Source organism: Osmerus mordax, chromosome 17 (assembly GCF_038355195.1).
Source record: "Osmerus mordax isolate fOsmMor3 chromosome 17, fOsmMor3.pri, whole genome shotgun sequence".
Taxonomy (NCBI): domain Eukaryota; kingdom Metazoa; phylum Chordata; class Actinopteri; order Osmeriformes; family Osmeridae; genus Osmerus; species Osmerus mordax.
Genome location: NC_090066.1, coordinates 728,245 through 750,956, shown reverse-complemented (window position 1 = coordinate 750,956; position 22,712 = coordinate 728,245). Strand labels below are relative to the sequence as shown.

At 50.2% G+C, this 22,712-nt stretch overlaps 1 protein-coding gene across 1 annotated transcript; it reads right to left on the bottom strand.

Annotated features, from left to right (window-relative positions):
• Positions 1–13,183: 13,183 nt before the first annotated feature.
• On the bottom strand, positions 13,184–22,590 carry brd1a (bromodomain containing 1a). The gene is made up of 14 exons (XM_067254510.1): positions 22,282–22,590; positions 19,574–20,850; positions 19,199–19,359; positions 18,891–19,050; positions 18,648–18,779; positions 18,374–18,502; positions 17,978–18,290; positions 17,288–17,560; positions 16,460–17,128; positions 15,842–16,019; positions 15,500–15,633; positions 15,307–15,416; positions 14,641–14,795; positions 13,184–14,520 (listed from the first exon to the last, which is right to left on the bottom strand). The coding sequence occupies exons 2-14, from the start codon at positions 20,831–20,833 to the stop codon at positions 14,337–14,339; spliced, it is 3,858 nt and encodes a 1,285-aa protein (XP_067110611.1). The 5' UTR covers positions 20,834–20,850; positions 22,282–22,590; the 3' UTR covers positions 13,184–14,336.
• Between the last annotated feature and the right edge of the window lie 122 nt (positions 22,591–22,712).

Below are 22,712 nucleotides of genomic sequence, written 5' to 3'. Positions count from 1 at the left end.
GAGAAACAGAGATAGAGGAGAGAGAGGAGAGAGAGAAACAGAGATAGAGGAGAGAGAGGAGGAGAGAGAGAGACAGAGATAGAGGACAGAGAGAGGAGGAGAGAGACAGAGAAGGCGGATGATCGGGGAGATGTCAAACTTCTACTCCCTGACTGTCAGAGGGTTCTAATCAACCTAGTCCCTGGATATGCTAATGACTCTACACACACACACACACACCAACACACACACACAAACACATAGACAGACACACACACACACACCAACACACACACATAGACAGACACACACACACACAAGGAATGAATAAATAATGATGAGTAATGAAGGGAGGGTAATGGTGATATGAAGGCTGGGTGTATTTTGAGCTTCTCTTCCTGCTGAAGCCCAGATGGACCTGGTGTCTAGACGGCCTGGGGGGGGGGGGGGGGGGGGGGGGAGGACAGCCTGTCCTCCTGCTAATTATCAGATTCTACCTGCTGAGGTTAAAGACCTGTTCAAAGACAAACATCGTTAATTGGAAAACAAGTCATGGACAGGGGATTGTTGTTCATCAGCACCAGTCTTGTTGTGAGCCATTACTACAGTCACTTCCTGTCCTCTTTCCTGTTTCACTTCCTGTGAGGGTCAGAGCCTGCCTCTGTGTTTTCAGCCTAAGAAGAAAACTCCAGGATCTAAGAAACAGAACATGACCTTTAGAAAAGAGTGTGTGAGTGTGTGTGGCTTGTCTCCCAAAAAAGGAGTTCATGACCTTTTCATTCTCTCTTTCCTCTCTTTCTTAAGCTCCTCTCCTCTCTCACTAGTTTTCTTATCTCTCTCTCCCTCTAACCCTTCCACCCCTCTCTCGGAGAGCTGTGTGACCCAGACAAAGAGTGAGAGTGGAGTTAGCGGTTAGCCTTGCTGTGATGGCAGAGGTCAGAGGTCAGACACATTGTGGTGTCATTTCCTGTCAGATGTTCTCCAACAGGAGAGATGTGCTGCTTGATGAATTGAGCCTGTTAACCACCTGACCCTGACTGACCTCCACATTGACCTTTACATCAGCGTGGTGACACACCCCGCCCCCTCCCCCCCCCCCTCATCCGCCTGTCCCTCCCTCCTCCTCTCCTTCTCCTTCATTCTCTCTCTCCTTCCCTCCTCTCCCTCCTCCTTTCTTTTCTACCTACTCTCTCTCTCTATGTCCTTCATTCTCTCCCTCCTCTCTCTCCTCACCCTCATCTCCTCTCCTCTTTCTTCCTCAGTGTGTGTGTGTGAGTGAGTTTGTGTGTGTGTGAGTGCGTTTGAGTGTGTGAGAGTTAAGTTCTGTCAAACCCATGGATCTCTTACTCAAATTAAGGTCAGCCAATCAGACAGCAGGAAGTATAATTTGTCATCCGTTGACAGAGTCTACAGGAACAAGATGGAAAGGTTAAGATGCAAACAACCATTCTCTCTCTCTCTTTCTCTCCCTCTTTCTCTGTCTCTCCATCTCAACCAAGTCAGCCATGCAACGGACAAGTTTTCCATCCAAGTCATTTAGTCATTTAGCAGACGCTCTTAGTCAGGAAACTTGTGTGTCGTGACACACACACAGACACACAGACACACTTACATACATAATGATGTTTACAACGCACCAAAACATATATAACTTGAACAATAATACCTACATATCATCTCCTGAACACGTGAGGTGATGTTTCAGGTTCATTTGCACACGGCGTCCTCAGCCCATTAGTGTTCCCCGCAGACTGTTCCTGGTTCAGCTGTGTGATCTCTGCTGGTCACCTAGCGCCTGCTACCGTGACAACGCTGACCTTTACATACCCCGAGGGGAGACCGGGGGGATTTACAGCCAATTAGCAGCTTCTCAGGGATGCTGGGTCCAGAAGGGTGTCACATCACTCCTGGCTCCACACACACACACACACGCAGACACACACACACACACACACACCACACACACACACACACACACACCACACACACACACGCCACACACACACACACACCACACACACGCAGACACACACACGCAGACACGCACACAAGCATGGAGACACAAACACACTAAGCAAAACACAAAAGGTTCCAGCGATCAGTTTTATCAATAAAAATGGAGATTAAACACATGAACTTAACAGTTACCAATCAATACCCTGGTTCTGGCTTGCGGCCGTTGACTTGATGTGTTTAATCCATCACTTGTGTTGTGGAAGCCATCTCCACATGTATTGATTATATTGATCTAGAATTCATCCTGAACAGAGGGAGGAGAAGAAGACATTAGTTTTATTTCCAAACCGTTGTCAGTATTTGTGAAGAGTGATTCTGCAGCGGTTTGTAGCGCAGCATTAAGCTTTCATGAAAGTAGAAGTTAATTAGAGTTGATGCTTTAGAGCCTGGGTGTAATTATCCTAGCTGCATGAAGACTCTACAGTAATTAAATGTCATATTCGCTCAGTCCGCTGAGCGTGAAAACAGCACAGCTGAAAATGTCAACCGTTACAAACTCACCTGCGGCCCGTCGCCCTTCTCTGGTCACCAGGGGGTAGGGCGTACCACTGAGCATGCTCAGTACAGGGGGGTGCAGGAAGTGTGTGTGTTGTCCTGGTGAGGGTGTTTTATGGGTGTTTGTGTCAGGGGGTCAACTGGGGTCAGACACAAGTGACTCTTATGCTGTGCTCACACCAAACGCAAAGGGAATTATTCTTTAAAATAACTAGTAACTTTAGTTACCAAGGTTTTAGAATCTTCACCTGCAGGTCAATGAGTCCACCCCTCTCTCCAAATCTCTCTCCATTCCTTTCTCCACCCCTCTCTCTACACCCCTCTCTCTCCCTCAGTTTCCACTTCATCATGGCCGGCATGTTGGCTCCCCTCTCTCCCCTCCCTCCCCTCTCTCCCCTCTCTCCCTCCCCAGCCCAGAAACTCTGAATCTCATTCATCATCTGCAGCAGTTAAAGTACCCGCTTCACTGCTGTCTTTCTGAGCGACAGAATTTCCCACTTTCAAAAAGAGCGATGGAAAGATAGAGGGCAATTTATTACTTACACAGAGAGAGAAAGAGAGAGGTGGGGGGAGAGAGAGAGATAAAGGGAAAGAGAGAGAGTGTGGGGAGAGAGAGAGGCACAGAAAAAGAGAAAAGGATTGGAAGAAAGACAGAGAAAGATAGAGATGAGAGAGAGATAAAGGTAGAAACAAATAAATAGACAGAACAAGATAAAGGCTGAACAAGATAGAGGCAGAACAAAATAGAGGCAGAGATAGAGGCAGAGAGATAAAGACTTGGGTAGAGAGGTAACTATCTGAGAGAGAGGTGTTTTGTAGACACTGGGAGTCAGGTGGCTGAGCGGTGAGGGAATCGGGCTAGTAATCAGAAGGTTGCTGGTTTGAGCTAAATGACGTTGTGTCCTTGGGCAAGGCACTTCACCCTACTTGCCTCGGGGGGAATATCCCTGTACTTACTCTAAGTCGCTCTGGATAAGAACGTCTGCTAAATGACTAAATGTAAATGTAATGTAGACACACACTAGGCCAGGCTAGGCTACGTTAGGTTACGCTAGGCTACGTTAGGTTACGCTAGGCTACGTTAGGTTACGCTAGGCTACGTTAGGTTACGCTAAGCTACATGAAGCTATGCAAGGAGAGGAGCGAAGAGAGAATCAAGAATTTTCCTTGTCTTCCTTGAGGGTTTAGGTTGGTTGAGGGGCAGTTCTATGGGCATATGTGAAGCCCCTCTGTGACATGCTTGCGTGTAAAAAGGGCTATACAAATAAATTTGATTTGAATCACTACACTTTCAAATTACTTCAAAATTCTGCTTTACAATCCAGGAATGTAAAATATAATATAAAACACAATGACACTAGAGAAGACTTTTAAAGATTACTGTTTAATATGGTGATGGATGAGGTTCAGATCAACTGATGGCATTTATTGTTACAAGCTCCCCTCCTCTCTACCCCTCCCAACCCCCCTCCCTCCTCCCTCACTCCCCCGTCTGTGTGTGTGTGTAAGTGTGTGTACCTGCCTGCCTGTCTGTGTCTGTGGGTTGTGTATTAGGCCAGTCCTGCAGCCACTGTTATTAAAAAGGAATAGGTGTGTGTGTTCGTGAACAGGTTTAGACCCTGAGAGATACAACCAGATTATCACTTCCTGGAACCATTTTTCAATTAGCCCCATATCGATATCTCTCTCCCTCCATCCCCATGCTCTCTCTCTCTCTCCCTCCATCTCCCTGCTCTCTCCCTCTCTCTCTCTCTCCCTCCATCCCCCTGCTCTCTCTAACTCTCCCTCCATCCCCCTGCTCTCTCTCTCTGTTGAGAGTGTAGCACTAAGCAAGGAGATTCTTCTTCTGTAGTTTCTACAGTCTGAAGTTATTAGAACCACTCACATGTCTGACACACACACACTTTCACACACACACACACACACACACTCTCACACACACTCTCACACACACACACAGAACTTCCCTGCTTCCACCACTAGGGAGAGACAAAGGCTCTGACAGGACATGTTAGTTTGATGGAAAACTTTTTCACCCTTTAAATGTTAATGTTCTCACTGTCAATCACAACTGTGTGTGGGTGTGTGTATGTATTTTGCTGATGAGCTTCACTGCATCAGTATAGGTTTGACAGCAACACACACACATGCACATACGCGCACACACACACATGCACTCTTATCTGAGCTAAGCAAAGTTTCTATCGATTGTTCCAGCATTGTGAATCAGTCAGCCCACCTGCCCATCTCTCCCTCCATCCATCTCTTCCTCCCTCCTCCCCCACCATCTCTCCCTTCCTCTATCCCTCTTCCATCCATCCATCTAAACCTTCACCCTCCAGCCCCCCCAGTCCCTCTGTCCTCCCCTCCGTCTCTCAATCCAGCGCTTTATTGATCCTCTCTACAGACAGGAAGTTATCGAACAGGAAGGGGTCTGAGCCTGATGCAGTGCAGGTGGTTTAGTGGGTGTGGGTGTCCAGTCATCACCTTGCATCCCCAGTTTACTACCTAGGCTTGAGTTTAGAGAGCTAATCCAGTCTCTTTCTACAGGAAGCCAGCAACTCAGAGTAGGACTGTTCTGAGACAGATCTTCTTTCATCCTTCATCCCTCCATCTCTCTATCCTAATCCATCATCCCTTCATCTCCCCATTCTTCAAATTCCATCCCTCCCTCCGTCATTGTGGACACCTTACTATAATTACATCCATGAGGGTGCATACATTAGCTGCGTGTGACAAGAGAGACGTGTGTCGCAGAGAGGAGTATGAGTGTGTGTGTGTGTGTGTGTCAGCAGAGAGGAGTGTATGTGTGAGTGAGTGTGTGTGTCAGCAGAGAGGAGTGTATGTGTGAGTGAGTGTGTGTGTCAGCAGAGAGGAGTGTATGTGTGAGTGAGTGTGTGTGTCAGCAGAGAGGAGTGTATGTGTGTGTGAGTGTGTGTGTCAGTAGAGAGGAGTGTATGTGTGAGTGTGTGTGTCAGTAGAGAGGAGTGTGTCTCCTCCTCTCCCCCCTCTCTCCCCCCTCTCTCCTCCTCTCCCCTCTCTCCTCCTCTCTCCCCCTCTCTCCTCCTCTCCCCCCTCTCTCCTCCTCTCTCCCCCCTCTCTCCTCTCTCCCCCCTCTTTCCTCCTCACCCCCTCTCTCCTCCTCTCTCCCCCTCTATCCTCCTCTCCCCCCTCTCTCCTCTCTCCTTCCCTCGTCTCTCTCCTCTCAGCTTAGCTTCTCTCCTTCTCTCTCCTCTTACTCTCCCTTCTCTCTCCTCCTTGTCTCTCTACTTTAAGATATAAACTAGCTAATCTGTTTACCGACAAAACAAAACTTAATTCTCCTTCAACCACCCAGGGCCAAAATAAAGTTTTACAGGTCAATGTGAGCATTTCTGATCAGGATTAAACTAACTTGTTTTTTCTGCTGTTTGGTTGTCCCCTGTGTTGGTTCTGGGGCTGTAAAGGTTTGCATGGGTGGTTTGCAGAAAACACTAGTCACCACGACAACTCTGTCCTGTCAAGATCACGGCCACAGTAATCCACAGATACAACAATGTCTCACACACACACACAATGTGGTCTAGTCTGTCTGTCTGCCTGACCCGTTCATCCACAGAGCCATGCATTCATTATGTAGATGTCAGCAGGTCAATAACTCAAAGAATCTTCCAGATCAATGTTGTTTACTCAGGGGTTCCATGCAGACCTTAGGGGCTGTGTGTGTGTGTGTGTGTGTGTGTGTGTGTGTCTCCAGGGAGGTTAGATGATGATGGCTTGATGGTTATGATTAGAAACATGACTAACACAGAGATTATGCGTTTTACCCCCAGCCAGCCTTAATGGGGCGCAAGCATGTCTTTCAGACGCCGTGTGTGCATTTGTGTGTATGTGTATTTATGTGTGTGTGTATGTGGGTGTGTGTGTGTGTGTGGGCATGTGTGTATCACTAAACACACACACCAACTATCATTAAACACACACACATACACACACTATGACTAAGCACACACACACATCCAGACAGGGCTCACTCAACTGTAACACACTTATCATTCTGATCAGATTTCCTCTAACACACACAAGACCTCAGAGGATCTCCTCTTCTCCTCTCCTCTTCTCATCTCCTCCTCTCCTATCCTCCTCTCCTCTTCCCCTCTTCTCTTCTCCTCTCCTCCTCTCTTCTTCTCATCTCCTCTCCTCTCCTCCTCTTCTCTTCCCCTCTCCTCTCCTCCTCCTCTCCTTCCCTCCTCTCTTCTCCTCTCCTCTCCCCTCCCCTCCCCTACCCTCCCCTCCTCTCTTCTCCTCCTCTCCTTCCCTCCTCTCTTCTCCTCCTCTCCTCTCTTCCTCTCCTTCCCTCCTCTCCTCTCCTCCTCTCCCACTCTTCCATGTTCATCTCCCTGTGTCATTCTAATTTAAGCCGACAGACACAGCTAATTATTCCAAGATAATCTTCTTCATCTGACTAATTATAATTCCCATTAGCGGGCGATAATGCTCATTAAATGAACCAGACAGAGGAGGAGAGAGAGATCTGCTGTTGTTTGGATCTGGGAGAGGGAGAGAGAGAGAGAGGAAGGGATAAGGGGAGATGGGGAGAGATAGAGTGAGGGATAAGGGGAGAGGGGGAGAGAGAGGGAGGGATAAAGGGAGAGGGGGAGAGAGAGGGAGAGGAGAAATGAGGAGAGGAAGAGAAGGGCGTAGGAGGGGTAGAGAGAAAAAGTTATAAAGTGGTTGTTCTAAATCATTTTCCTATTGAAGGAGTGGGTGGAGGGCTGCACAGGAGGCAAGGTTGTGGGAGTTGTAGGCCGAATCCCAATATTTTGTCTTACCCCTTACCCCTACCTACCCCTACCCCTTACCCCTACCCCTTGCCCTTACCCCTAACCCTTACCCCTTAGCCCTACCCCTTAGTTTTGCACGTTCACGTGAGAGTAAGTGGTGTCCCAATGCTCTTTTTGATCGAGGGCTAGGGCTAAGACGAAGGGGTATACACCCCTTAAAACCAAGTGTTTTTGCTGCTAAACTCCATTAGCAGTGAATTTTGTTTGATTTCAGTGCATAACACATAACACTTGCTTTGGAGACATCGATATACGTAACCAAGTGGTGTCTCATTTCATAGGGCTATGTAGCCCTTACCCCTCAGTTTCGAGGGCTAAGGGCTAGGGGTAAACTAAGTGCTAGGGGTAAGGGCTAGGGGTAAGATAGAGTATTGGAATTCGGCCGTAGTCTTTTAGTCAACTCTAAACTCCCACAACCCCACGCAGCTTGACACCCTTCAGGTGTGTGTGTGTGTGTACTAAATCTGCCTGTGTATATCTATGGGTGTGCGTATGTGTGTGTGAGGGCTAGTATGAATCTAGTATGAATGTGTGATTTACAGAGTGTGTGTTTGTGTGTTAAATGGTTAAAACAAAGAAGACGTCAGTAAAACCATAGCAACCGTGCAACAAATAAAACCAGAATACGATCACCACGGCGACTAGTTTTCCTACCTGCTGCTGGCCTATGAACAAACAACAACAACATCAGCCAATCAGAGAGCTGGAACACTGACCAATCAGAGAGCTGGAACACTGACCTCTTAAATCAGCGTTTGTCCAGACCAGAGACTCAATCCTACACTCAAACATTTATACTGCTGCAGGCCGAGGACTACACACACACACACACATCTTGCTAGATAGTGGTGGAAAGTAGGAGTTTACCATGGCTAGCTAGGAACTCATCCCTGACATGTACTCACACAGGCTCATCACAGACCCATAACCTGGACATTAGTCCATATTTACGACTGTGTAGCTCACTGTCTCAACGGTTACGAGAGACACAATAATTGTTTAGGGCCCAGATGTCAATTTTATCTCAGAGCGAGGTAGCTGTGAACACAGTCTGTGTGTGTGTGTGTGTGTGTGTGTGTGTGTGTGTGTGTGTGTGTGTGTGTATTGTGTGTGTGTGTATATTACTGTGAATATAGTCTATTTTTATGTGCTATTTGGCAGCTGTCATAGTATTATACTCACACTCAACAAGAACATCCCCCCACGCTCTCTTCTCTCCTCTTCTTTCCTCATCTCCTGGTCTGGTATCCCTGTGATTGGTCAGAGCAGTAACGAGGTTGGAGTCGATGCTAACGAGCTCGTTAGTCGAACTTGTTACTGTGTAGTTCTGCAGCATCAGACCAGGGCTAGTGTAAATCTGTCCCTTCACTAATTTATACTTATTACAGCTATTATTATGACAGTCCTCCTCTGTGTGAGAGAGAGAGAGAGAGAGAGAGAGAGAGAGAGAGAGAGAGAGAGAAAGAGAGAGAGAGAGAGAGAGAGAGAGAGAGAGAGGGGGAGAGAAAGAGGGGAAGAGGGAGAGAGAAAGAGAAAATAAATAGTTCTCCCATCCGTTTTCTGAACTCTATTTTCGATCCATCAGGTGTTTGGGGGACCTGCTACCATGCTGTCTGAGAATATCCCTCTGCTCTGGGAATAACACCGGAATAAATCTCAATACTAACTCAAAGTTACACAGTCACAAAGCCCACGTCTTCTCGCAACTTACTGAGTTTTCTGTGATGCTGGGAAGTGTTTCAATCACATGATCCACAAACAGGCAGTTTGGTGCACAGAGGAGAGAGAAGAGAGGAGAGAGAAGAGAAAGAGGAGGGGGGAAGAGAGGAGAGAGAGAGAAGAGAGAGAGGAGGGGGGAAGAGAGGAGAGAGAGAGAAGAGAGAGAGAGGAGGGGGGAAGGTAGGAGGGCATGTCACCAACCTATCAGAAAGTCACAATAGAACACTCACTCTGATTTCTGTCCTTCCAACATGGTCCTTCTGGGAGAGAGAGGACTATGCCAACACATTCATCTGGCATGTGAGTGTGTGTGTGGGTGTGTAAGTGAGTGTGTGTGTGTGTGTAAGTGTGTAAGTGTGTGTGTGTGTGTGTGTAAGTTAGTTATTGACACATCTGTTCCTCCGCAGTGACGAGTGCAGTTGCCAAAAGGAGTAAACATGACAGATCCAAGTCACACCTTCACAAACTGGCAACTCCAGAAAGATTAGGGTTTGGACCATTTAAAAGAACATGTATTCAAATCCCTCCCTCCCTCCCTCCCTCCCTCTAGTTAATATAAATGAGTGACGGGTGACGAAGCCAAAAGCTCTGCTTGGCAAATATAACAAATATTAGCATAACGTATGCAAACAAAGTTCAAGTTTTACCCTGCTCTTCCGAGCTGCGGTTCTATGTGTGTGTGCGTGTGTGTTTATATATGTGCATTATTTCTTGCGTGCCTATGCATGTGTGAATGAGTGCATGCATGTTTGTGCCAATTATATTATCTAACTATAATATACCCAGGAATATATGTGTCTGTTAACCTTTGTTGAGACTCCTCATGTCATCAGCATGAAGTTCTCTGGGAGAGAAACAGAGCACAAACTGCAGAACTTCTCTTTTTAAGCCAATTAAGTTAACAGAGAATCTCATTGCGGGCATCGCAGCGCCCAGTCTGTCTGGGTGGAAAACTGGGAATGTTCTTGTGGAGCAGGAGGGAGAGGGTGTTGTTCCAGACAATTTCCCAGAGACACAGGTGTCAGTTGCTTTAGCCAAACCATAATCAGGCAAACTTCCTACGTCGCCAGAATGGATGAGGAAACGTCAAGACACAAGAGGTTTATGGTATTAAATCATCCCAATGACTCATCCCAAAGCTCATCCCTAAGACTCATCCCAAAGACTCATCCCAAAGACTCATCCCAAAGACTCATCCCAAAGACTCATCCCAAAGACTCTTTGTAGAGAGGGAGAGCCACATTCCATCTCTCCTGGTTACAGTCACAGATACACACACATGCACACACACACACGCACAGGCACATGCACACTCACACACAGATACACACACACACACACACACGCACAGATACACACACACACACATGCACAGATACACACAAGCAGGAACACGCACAGGTTCAGCAGCTAGACACTGTGCTCTGGTTACAGAGCTGAGAGACTTGAGTGTAAGTGTGTGTGTGACAATATGTGAGTGTGTGCATGCTGGTGTGTGTGTGAGTGCGTGTGCATGCTGGCGTGTGTGTGTCCCAGCTGGTCAGCTTGTTTCATCTGCGATCACAGAGCCCTCAGATCCAGCCTGGTGTAGGACTGGTAGTGTGTGTGTGTGTTCAGCCGGGGATTTTGCATCCAGGGTTTGTCTGCGCTTAAGACACAAACATCTCAAAATACAATAAGTCAAATAGGATAATTTCATAATTCAATAATACATGTTCTCATGGCGGCTAACATGAGTGTTCCTGCATCTCGTCGCTGTTGAAACCAAAAGAGTTTCTGCCTCCCAATACTAGGATCAGGATTTTCTTACTTTAAAAAATATATTTTTGTTCAACCTTCAAACCCTGTTTTTTGAAACTTAATATTTTTCAATCGTTGAAATCATTTGAATATGGTTTTCTAAACTTTTGGGGGAAATATATTTTGGGAAATATACTCTAATATATATTAGTGTGAGTGGTCTGCTCTCTATGAGGAGTGTGTAAGCTCACAACATCAATATTCATCAGAACCAGCCAGGCTGCCCCTCTGCACACGCTCAGTAGAGACTGTGTCTGGGGAGGAGGGGGAGGGACGGGGGGGAGACATCACTTTCTAAGAGCTGGTTCCTGCCGGAGGTAAGCTGGGGGTGAGAGTGATGTGTAGAGGAGACTGCAGGGCTGCAGCCAGGGTTTCTTCCTGCTAATGTGGGTTTGTTTACTGGCTCATGATGGATCCTGGAAGCTCTGGCCCACACACAGCTCTCAGTGAGGTGGTGTGTGAGGGAGGGTGGGGGCTGGGGGGTGTGTGAGGGAGGGTGGGGGATGGGGGGTGTGTGAGGGAGGGTGGGTGGGGGATGGGGGGTGTGTGAGGGAGGGTGGGGGATGGGGGGTGTGTGAGGGAGGGTGGGTGGGGGATGGGGGGTGTGTGAGGGAGGGTGGGGGATGGGGGGTGTGTGAGGGAGGGTGGGGGATGGGGGGGGTGTGAGGGAGGGTGGGGGATGGGGGGTGTGTGAGGGAGGGTGGGGGATGGGGGGTGTGTGAGGGAGGGTGGGGGCTGGGGTGTGTGTGAGGGAGGGTGGGTGGGGGCTGGGGGGGTGTGAGGGAGGGTGGGGGCTGGGGGGGGTGTGAGGGAGGGTGGGGGCTGGGGGGGGTGTGAGGGAGGGAGGGTGGGGGCTGGGGGGTGTGAGGGAGGGAGGGTGGGGGCTGGGTGTGGAGGGAGGGTGGGTGGGGGCTGGGGGGGTGTGAGGGAGGGAGGGTGGGGGCTCTCCTTTTCTCTCTCCCTCTCTCCCCCCCCTCTCTCTATGTTTTTATTTATGACATGGAGTGAATAATGAAAAATTATAATCTGAACCTAGGTTTTAAAGTTACAAGAGACAAACCAAAACACAAAACCTGAAGGTCTGAAGGCTTTAAAGTGGTGCCTGTAAGCGTGACCAGCGTAAATGAATAGCATGTAACATCTGTAACACTGCATCGAGAGATGGAGGTGACACGCATTATAGATCAGGTGGCGTAGCTTTTATTATACATAGCCTACTTTTGAAAGCGGCAAATAAGGGCCTCATCCTCAATTTCTTAAAAAATCTGACAAATCAATAACATTTGAAAACGAACCTTCGCCACTGTTATAGGTCGAAGCCTTCAGTCGTTGGGCTGGAATATCAGGAAGTGGCTCCGACCATCAAAACACGACATTGCACAGCCCCGAGCGGTCCAACGTCCCGAGCCTTCCTCCAACCGCGGTGAAACATTCATTAGCTCCCCTCAACTCTGTCAAAGTCGAATGAGGACGCTGATGTGGAGATATTGATATTCAGGCTTGACTCCCCCCCCCCACACACACACACACACATACCTGTCTGTTTACCTCAACGCTCCATTAGGAGCTGATTGTTCGGTTGATAGACAGCAGGATAGACGGCTGCGGGTTTGACGCCATTAGCTTTATCCATATTAAAGATGGGAAGTGACACTTGGCGGTGGGCCGCCGTTAGCGCGAGACATTGCAGGGATATTAGCATCTCTTTAGCATATGACCGTGTCTACCTGTGGACACCGACCGAACCAAACAATTGGATTCGTGCGCCTCGAAGAAACTTCCATTTTACATATTCATCAGCGCAAATCGGCGGGAGAATGAGGTGATTTAGCGGTTAGCGTCGCCATAGCTTACAGCAATTGACCGGCGTCACAGCCATCCACCCCCTCCCTCTCTTTTGAGAAGTTCTGAAAGAGATGCTTTAAAAATATCGAACTTCACACATAGTATGTGTCGGTGTGGAGTGGTTAAACACACCTGTAGTTACGACGGGTTGTCAAACCGGAGCGACAGCCGTTGGTGAGCTGTCTTCGCAACGAGAATGGAGCAACAGCGCGTTCTTGTGGTGGCTGCTTGTAATACGAGGCATCTCCCGGAACTGGAACGGACTTCTATGGTAGAGAACGTTTTTAATATCAACGGGAGCGACAAACCAGTAGGCTATTGAATAAGGAAGGTGTGTGAGTGTGTGTTAGTTAGAGAATTGTGAAGAAAAGAGAGGATTCTGGCGTGGCTTGTTCGCCGCTTCTCTAACCGAAATCCGAATTACAAATAAAATATATTATTATTATTAAGATTCGACAAGAGACCAAACCTCATGTGACGAAACTGCCGGAACAAGTCTTCACGATTTCACATCTGGATTTCTTTATTATCAGCGTTTCCTTAACAAAAGAAACTAAGTCACGGCCAGAGCCTACATGGCCAGATCAAATAACCAAACAAAAGTCTAATATAAAGTATAAAAAAATAAGAAATTCCAAAACGATACCCAATGCTACCCAGTACATAGCCTACATCAGTATGCATTTACAATAACAAAGGTAATGTGAAGATTAAATTGTGAAATTCACCATAAGCAACTCAAAAGAAGGCAACAAAAGTTGATATTTTACTGGTTTATGAGCTCTTTTTTTTGTCCAAAATACTTTTCAATAAATTAACACATCTACCATCAAGGGCTCTGTTAACAGTCAATCAGTCAGGATGTAAAAAATATGTTTGTTTTGCAATAACGTTCTCTCTCTCACACTCTCTCTCTCACACACACACACACACCAACATTAGTATAAACAATTTTTTTTATATATTTCTGGGCAGCATTTTTTATTTTGGTTTCTTGAGAACAGCGCACTTCTGGTTTCCATAACAACGACTTCCCCTGTGACACAGTGTAACATATGGATATATACTTAATCATAAAAACACAGTATGTATCAACAAAAATATACGCAATGCCATCATTAAAAAAACGTGATTTCACTTGATGAAAAAAAAAAGAAAAAAAAAAAGGCCTAATTGAATCTTACATTTTTAAACTTTCAATAACTTTAACTTAACACTTAAAAAAACATCACATGGACGAGTATGGAAAATACTTAGAAAGCAGGGGTGTCTTCGCCATGTTTGATCATAACGGGGTGTGTGTGTGTGTACTATAAGCACACACTGACACACTGTTCAGGTTTACAGCAAAGGATACAGAGAACACAGCTCAGTCAGAACATGATTCAGCAAAAAATATATTTATAAATACTACAAAAAGTCGTTTCTCTGTACCCATCATATTGTTGCGTTCCTCAAATCAACAAAATAAGTTAGTGTCCGATATATTCAAGGGTGCAAGGTTATAAAAGTTCATCTGGGGTGGAAATGACACAGAGGAAGTGTGCGTCTGTGCGTGTGTGTGTGTGTGTGCGTCCATGTGTGTGTGCGTCCGTGTGTGTGTGTGTTAGTCCACGTCGCTGAGGTCGCTGTGTGTGTGTGCGTCCGTGTGTGTGTGTGTTAGTCCACGTCGCTGAGGTCGCTGCCAGGCTGGTCCTGGACGACACTGAGGTGGCTTCTCGCGCGGCTGAAGGCTGTGAGCACCGCCTTGCGGATGCTGGAGGAGCGACCTTCCATCAGCTTGATCTTGTCCACGGTCTTGTCCACGCCCAGGGGAACCATCTTGGACCTGGGGAGCCACTGCCTGGAGGGACAGACACACCACTCTCAGCTCAGCACGTTACCATGCGTGAGAGACAGAGAGAGAGAGACATACAGGACAAGCAGACAGACAGACAGGCAGACAGACAGGCAGGCTTCTCACCAGCTGCGTTTGTTGTCGAAGAAGAGGACGAGGAAGAGTGTATCCTCGGCCTTCTGCCGCATCTGCTCCCCCACCTTCAGCACCTCCAGGGGAGGCGTGGGGATGGACAACCCGTTATGCTGGCACCCTGCACGGGGCATGAGGGGGTCGATGATCTGGGGAGGGGGACAGAGAGGGGTGTAGGAGGGGTAATTAACTAACCAGGGCAGGGTAGGAGGGGTAACTAACTCACCAAGGCGGGTTGGGAGGGGTAACTAACTCACCAAGGCAGGGTAGGAGGGGTAACTAACTCACCAAGGCAGGGTAGGAGGGGTAACTAACTCACCAAGGCAGGGTAGGAGGGGTAACTAACTCACCAAGGCAGGGTAGGAGGGGTAACTAACTCACCAAGGCAGGGTAGGAGGGGTAACTAACTCAGCAGGGCAGGGTAGGAGGGGTAACTAACTCAGCAGGGCAGGGTAGGAGGGGTAACTAACTCAGCAGGGCGGGGTAGGACAGGTAACTAACTCAGCAGGGCAGGGTAGGAGGGGTAACTAACTCAGCAGGGCAGGGTAGGAGGGGTAACTAACTCAGCAGGGCGGGGTAGGACAGGTAACTAACTCAGCAGGGCAGGGTAGGAGGGGTAACTAACTCACCAGGGCAGGGTAGGAGGGGTAACTAACTCACCAGGGCAGGGTAGGAGGGGTATCCACTGCACTTGGCCCAGACCAGTTTCAGAGGCTCCAGCACTACAGCAGCAGCACTAGCAGGCATCCAGATACTGCTATTACCCACCTCTGGAATATATACACATATAAATACTATATAATAATACTTAAAATAAATAATAATAATGATTGTAGTGTGCCCGGCACCCTACCAGCAGCGATCCTGGCAGCGCGGGCGAAGTTGCCGTTCTGGATGCAGGCGATCAGCTCGCTCTTGTCGTCCACAGTGCTCCTGCGCACCAGCGCAGGTTTTCCCTTCCCACAGGGAGGGAGGCGCAGCAGGGAGCTGAGGGGAGAGAGATCAGAGAGAGACCAGGGAGAAACAAGATATAGATCAGAGAAAGACAAGATAGATAGAGACCAGGAAAAGACCAGGGAGAGAGAGACCAGGGAGAGAGAGAGACCAGGTAGAGACACCAGGGAGAGAGAGAGACCAGGTAGAGACACCAGGGAGAGAGAGAGACCAGGGAGAGAGACCAGACGGCAGCGGGTACCTGGTGCTTCCCAGCATGCTGCTGCTGGAGGAGATACTGGACTCTGAGGCCCATCTTCTCCGTGGCTCCAGACTCCTCCTGGACACCAGCTCCTCCTCACCTTCCTCCTTCTCCAGACTCCTCCTGGACACCAGCTCCTCCTCACCTTCCTCCTTCTCCAGAAAGCCGTTGGTCAGCCCTGGGGGAGATTAAACACTCAACTAGCCTTCTTCCCATATTTCACCGCTATCGATTTCTTACCCAAGTCGGTATCTTGTTGTACTGAGAATGTTGTTGTTTACCCGAGTTAGTGTTGTTGTTTACCTGAGTAGGAATGAAGCGATTAACCTATTTTACTATTAACCGCAATTTAAAACATCTTGGTTTTGTGAGCGTAAAGGCTCAGCTACACCGAGTGTTTTTGTCTCACTCATAAAAAGGGACATTATGGTTAATCATTTTCCTTTGAACAACAGTTGCACAAAACCTTTTCCCCCCCCAATTTATTTCAAAACGTTGAAAGCTTTTTTTCTAAACGATTTTTCCACACAAAGTTTCAAATTGTTTTTCAAGCCTTAAAAACTTAAAAGAACCGTTTTTTTTCCACACAAAGTTTTGTATACCAGAGTCAGTGTTTACCTGTGTCGAGGCGTTTGGTGGGAACCTCCCCCTGCTCCTCTCCGGCGCCCCCTGTCTTACAGGCGCTGCGTCTGCGCTTCCTTCCCTGCAGCAGGGTCTCCAGCCTGGGGATCACCACCGACAGGAAGCTGCTGCTGCCTAGCTGAGGGCACTCCTCCTTGGCCTCCTCTCCTTCCTCTCCTCCCCCTCCTCCTCCCCCTTCTCCTCCCCCTTCTCCTCCACCACCTGACCCTCCACCTGACCCTCCTCCTGACCCTCCCCCTCCTCCTGACCCTCCTCCTGACCCTCCCCCTCCTCCTGACCCTCCTCCCCCTCCAGGAGGTGGGGCCTTGCGTGGGCTGCTGCTCTTGGACTTGCGGAAGAGCACAGCGGTGCGTCTGTTGACGGAGCCTGAGGGCGGGGCCAGGGTGGAAGTGGCCACCACACTCACGTCCCCCTCTGACAGCAGCAGTGCATCCTGGGACAGCGGGTGGGAGTGGCCGTTGAGACGGCCGCGAGGGGGGGCGTTGCTGGGGGGGTCCTTCCCGTCGAAGGTGACCCGTCTGGAGCTGGGCGTGGGGGAGTGGGGGGCTATGGGCTTGAGAGTGGGGGGTTCGGAGTCCCGCTCTGAGGCGGGGGGGGGAGGTAGAGAGTCAGAGGGCTCCAGTTTAGGAGGTAGAGACTTGTCACCTGGAGGGAGGCAGAGAGAGCAGAGAAACAAAGGCGTCATAAACATGTAATATCTCCCCAGTCCCTCCCCCTCCTCCCCGGGGCATCAGCGAGGACTCTCCCCCTCGGGAGCACCTGGGTCTCTCTCCTCTCCCGTCTCTCCGGTCCGTGAGTACTCACCCTCATCATCACCATGGGGACCGCTGGCCTCCCCCTCCTCCCCAGGGGCTCTCCCCCGCTGAGGGAGGGAGGAGGAGGAGAGTGAGGGCAGCACCCTCCGCAGGCTGGCCTCACTGCGGACGTCGTTGATGGCCTTCTTCAGCAGCTTGAGGCGTCTGGAGCGGGAGGGCGAGGCCTTCACGGCGCTGGTCTGGTCCAGCCTCTCCAGCAGCTGCTGCAGCTGCTCCTCTGGGGAGAGGTGTCGCCGCTGGGATGCCACCAGGAGACGGTCCACTGAGACAGAGGACGTACCGTTACACACACACACTGATATGGTTACATACATGTACCGTTACACACACACACACTGAGGTCAGGTGGCTGAATGGTTAGGGAATCAGGTTAGTAATCAGAAGGTTGCCAGTTCGATTCCCGGCCGTGCAAAATGATGTTGCGTCCTTGGGCAAGGCACTTCACCCTACTTGCCTCGGGGAGAATGTCCCTGTACTTACTGTAAGTCGCTCTGGATAAGAGCGTCTGCTAAATGACTAAATGTAAATTATATGGTTACATACATGTACCGTTACATACATGCCTCTAATTATGTACAGTTACATATGTACAGTTTCACACGGAAGTTTCAGGCTTAGAAACCTGACTTAATACCCAACATATCCCTAAACAAGGTAGTCGGCTCCTTCGTGTCCTCACCCTCCTCCCAGGAGAAGGTGGGCGGAGCCTCCACCTTGGGCGGCGTAGGTAGCAGCATCCCGCTGGAGGCGTCGAAGCCGATCCTCTGGGCGTCGCGGCGAGCCTTCCTCAGCACGGCGCCGCCCTGGTCCCGCAGACGCACGCCGGCACGCCAGAAGTACGTGTCCTTGGAGTTGTACTTCAGGCAGTTGGCCACGATGAGGTTGAAGTCGGCCTCAAAGCTGTCCAGCGAGTGGTAGGCCTGCGCGTCCACGCGCTGTCTCATGGTGGAGAAGTCCATGGGGTTCTGGATGATGTCCAGGTAGTCTGGAACCTGGGCCAGGGGGCACACAGGGTTAGATCTCTCTCTCTACTTCCCTCTCTCTTTCTTCCCCCCCTCCTAACTCCCTCCCCCACCTCTGAGGTGTCGACGGGCTGGGTGAAGATGCGGGCCTGGTCCCGGTCCTGCAGCTGGTCCAGCAGGGCCCTGAGCAGCAGGCTGAAGGGGGCCAGCTGCATCTCCAGCAGGCTCTGCTGCAGCCTCACCTGCAGAGGGAGGAGCAGGGAGGGACTGAGAGAGAGAAAAGAGACAGGCAGGGCTCCTAACTCCCTCAGAGAGAGAGACAGACAGACAGAGAGGCAGACAGAGGCAGACAGACAGGCAGACAGACAGACAGACAGGCAGACCTACCTCCTCCCTCTTGATCTTCTCCCTCTTGTGGACCAGCTCCAGCAGCAGTCTGGTTCTCTCCAGGTCGTGTCTCAGACGATGCCACGCCTTCAACCTCTGCTTCAGCTCCTGGCACTCCTCCTCACTCTGCCTCTGCACACACACACACACACACACACATACACACAGGTCTATATTAATGAGCAGACTGGCGACTGACTGACAGGCAGGCAAACGGACAGGCAGGCAGGCAGGCAGACTGACCGGCAGCTGGGCGGTCTTCTGGCCCTGCTGGCTGGACAGCAGCCGTCTGATCAGCGGCGCTCCGTTCCTGGTCTGTCTCTTCAGGCCCCAGTAGCTCAGCACCAGCCCCACGAACGCCTTCTTCCTCTGCACCGACACCTGGTTCAGGATGCTGCTCAACCTGGCCACACGGACCCGGGACATTATGGAAGTGAAGAGATACAGAAAAAGGTTAAGTTATAGGTTAAGGTATTTTTTTTTTATACATTCACTAGATCGTTACTGAAGTTAGTTCTACGTTGTTCTAAATCTCAGCCAGAGAAACTCACCTCTCAGAGGACAAGCAAGGGACAGGAAGTGGCAATGTCACTTCCTCTGGCTCAGCCTCCACCTTCCTGCTCTTCTTCTTCTGCTTGACCTTCGACCTCCCCCGGCCCCTACCCCTCTTCACCCCGCCTCTTCTCCTACAGACGCCGTTCCTGGGCGGGATCTGATGAGTTGAGATATTATTATAGCCCAGTAGTATCACTTTTTGTTCAAACGTTTTGTTCGTGATACGTTAATTAGCTAGATACTGTAATCCAGATGTTATTGTTAACAATGCTGCCGTGCCTGGTAGCGTCTGGAAAACACTGTTACAAATACACACTCACTGATCCTTGATCTAATCGTCACGTTAAGAGAATAAACCGTGCAGTCCTGACCTCGTCATAGACGTTCAGGGGCCTGCGGGGGGCGCCGCTGGGGGAGTGAGCCCCGCAATACGCCGTCTTCTTCACGGAGAAGCTGGCGTCTCCGCTCCCCTCTCTGATGGTCTCCATCTTCATGAGCAGGCCGGCTCTCTGCGAGCAGCTGGCGTGGAAGGCTGTGTAGCAGTTGGCCTTGTGGCACTGGATGCAAGCGCCAGCACCGCGCTGCTTACACAGGTAGCAGCTGAGCTTCCAGCGAGCCGGAGGGATGTTCTCCACGCCGTCGATGGGCTCCAGGAAGGTGCTGTTGGAGAAGCCGACCTCGGGAACCCACAGGGCGCACACCACGTGACCCCAGCGGCCGTCCTCGGTGCGCTTCACCGCCCCGCCCCGGTTGGGGCAGAGGATGCAGGAGGCAGGCTGGCGGGAGGCGTGGAGGCAGTGTCGACAGAGCCACTGGCCCTCGGGGATGTAGGGGACACCGTAGCAATCCTGGTGGACCGCCATGTTGCAGGCGTCGCAGAAGAGGATGGCGTTGCTGTTGTAGCACTCTCCGTCTGAACACACGCAGCAGACGGCGTCCTCGTCCACCGCCCCCGCGCCTCCCCCGCCCCGCGCCACACTCTCCGCGTGCGCCTCCTTCTCGAAGCGGTCGAGCAGGAACTCGAAGACGCCGTGGGAGACCTGTCCCACGCCCTCGCTCCTCCTCCTCTCGTTCACCAGCTCCAGCCAGGCGTGGTCCTCCTCGTCCAGGTCGTACTCCACCTCCTCGTCCTGCTCCTCCTCCGTCTTCTCCTTGTAGCGGTACAGCGAGGAGGGCCTCCGGGGCACAGCTGGGAGGTTGTACTCCACCCTGCGGAGTTTCGGTTCAGGCAGGGCTGGGCCAGTCTGTGCTCCCCCTCCTCCTCCTCGAGAGTTCCCCCCAGGAGCGGAGGGGGCGGGAGCAGCCATGGCGGCGGCGGCGGCGTTTCTCCTCTCCTGGTTCTTCTTCAGCCGGGCGGAGCGGAGTGGCGCCCGCTGGAGCTGCTGGGAGTTCTCCTTGTTGCTGTTGCACTCCAGGATCTCCTGGGAGACGGGGTCATCGTCCGAAACAACCTCCAGCTTGTCGTAGATGCTGAGTCGGTGCGTGCGCCCGGCCACCTCCACCTCCACCTGCCGCTGGGCTTGGGCGTAGGTCAGCGTGTGCTTGTTGGGGGACGGCTGGATGGGGGAGGGGGGCCGCTGAGGGGGGCGCTGGGGGACGGGGGTCCGGGGGTGACGGGACTTCCTCCTCATCACGAAGGCGACGGCAGCTGTGGAGAGGCAGACAGGAAGTCAGGAAGAGTGAGAGGACAACAAGAAGCAAGGAGGTAAGGAAGAGTTGAGTGACAGGCCCTGATTGGTCAGGATCAGAGGACATGAAACTGAGAATTGGGGAGGGAACAAAAAGGAAGTTGGGTAAAAGGAGAGAGGAGAGACACACAGGAAGCAGAGTAAAGAAAACATTCTGATTGGTTCAGTCATGGTAGTGAAGATAACGACAACCAGGAAATAGACATGCAACTGAGAGAACACAGGGAGGCAGACAGGAAGCAGAGTAAGGCTGAGCTGAGGAAACAATCTGATTGGTTCAGTGAAGGTAGTGATAGTAAGGGCAACCAGGAAGTAGACATGTAACTGACAAGGCATGTGTACAGATAGAGCAATCCTTTTTCATTGTGTAACAGCATTACGAAGCCTGACGCCTATCACTTTAACACTTTAAATATATCATGCAAGCATTAATTCACAACTCCATAACACAGCCAAGCACCACTGACCGCACAATTTAAAAGGCTGCCCTTTCATCTCACTGCTGATCTAGAGTGGATGAAATTGCCTAAGGGGGGGGGGGGGGGGGGGTGTTGGGGGGGACTTTACAGTGCAAGGCCATTCAGCATTGATTTGCTATAAAAGCTATTAACATGTGTGTGTGTGTGTGTTGGGGGGGGGGGGTCGACGGGGGAGGGGGGGGGGCACTTAGTGACTAAAATGTGCCACTTAAAAGCATATAGGTGTGATAATGATAAGGTACATGTCTGGTTTATGTTGCAGAGATAAACATGGTTTCCTTCAGCGATAACTGCTGCCACTTCCCCCGCAGTGGATTCAACTGTCAAGATAACAGCGGAACTAAACACATTTCATTCAATCTCAGCGTCCAGGCTTTGGTCTGGATAAGGGGCGTTTTCACTCCGAGAGATTCAAAACAATCGGGAAAGTTGGGAAACTAACAGGAAATTTTTTTAAGTTGAGATGTTGGTAAACAAACAATGCAATTCCGAGGGTTACGACTACTTCTGTAAACTAATGGCAGAGTCATCTATTTTGTGTTCGAGTAGCGGTGGCATTTAACTGGACGTGTATGGATAGCAAGTCTCTGCTGTAAAGCTTTCCTACCATTGCAACACTGGTTCATCACAAAAGCGATGGATCTTTCTCTGCCCACAGCAGACACGGGAAGCCAGAAGCGAATTCCTAACAATAACATTTGCAAGCTAGCTTCAACTAGCTAGGAAACGACCAAATGGCGTCAGTAGAACGGGCAACGGGGCTTTAAACATGTAGCTAGTTTGATGTTAGCAAGTTAGCTGGCAATGTAGATTGAAGCTGGTTGGCTGTTAAGCACGGGATTTTGAATATATCTCCGCTATTTGCCCGTGAATGCATGGTACAAAATATAAACAAAAACACGCAAAGCTTACCTCGGTCCAGACAGCTTTGCTAGCCGTGGGTAGTGTGTCACCAGCAGTCTTTCAAAGCAATGGCGATACGGCCTGCTCAAAAGAGACTGGGATTCCGTACGCAATGTTCTCATCCAACGAGCAATGCTTGAGCTATTCAGACATAAAATATGAGTTCAAAGTTTAGTGCGTTTGGAGTCTCGGAAGCTGTTGAAATGCGGTTTACCATGAGCATAAACGCTGTACTTTATGACAGATTCATGGGTGTGAGATATATCCGCTTCCTAGCTCGGAAGGCTTCAATTGGTTCGTACAGGGCTGCTGCTGTCTGCTTCGCATCCCCCAACACAACAATGCGCTTCGGTAGAATGTCCCACCCGCCCCACGCTAAACGCAACATACGTAGAGCAGCGACGCTAGGTTGTGTTTGTAACGTGGTTACTAGGGGGCAG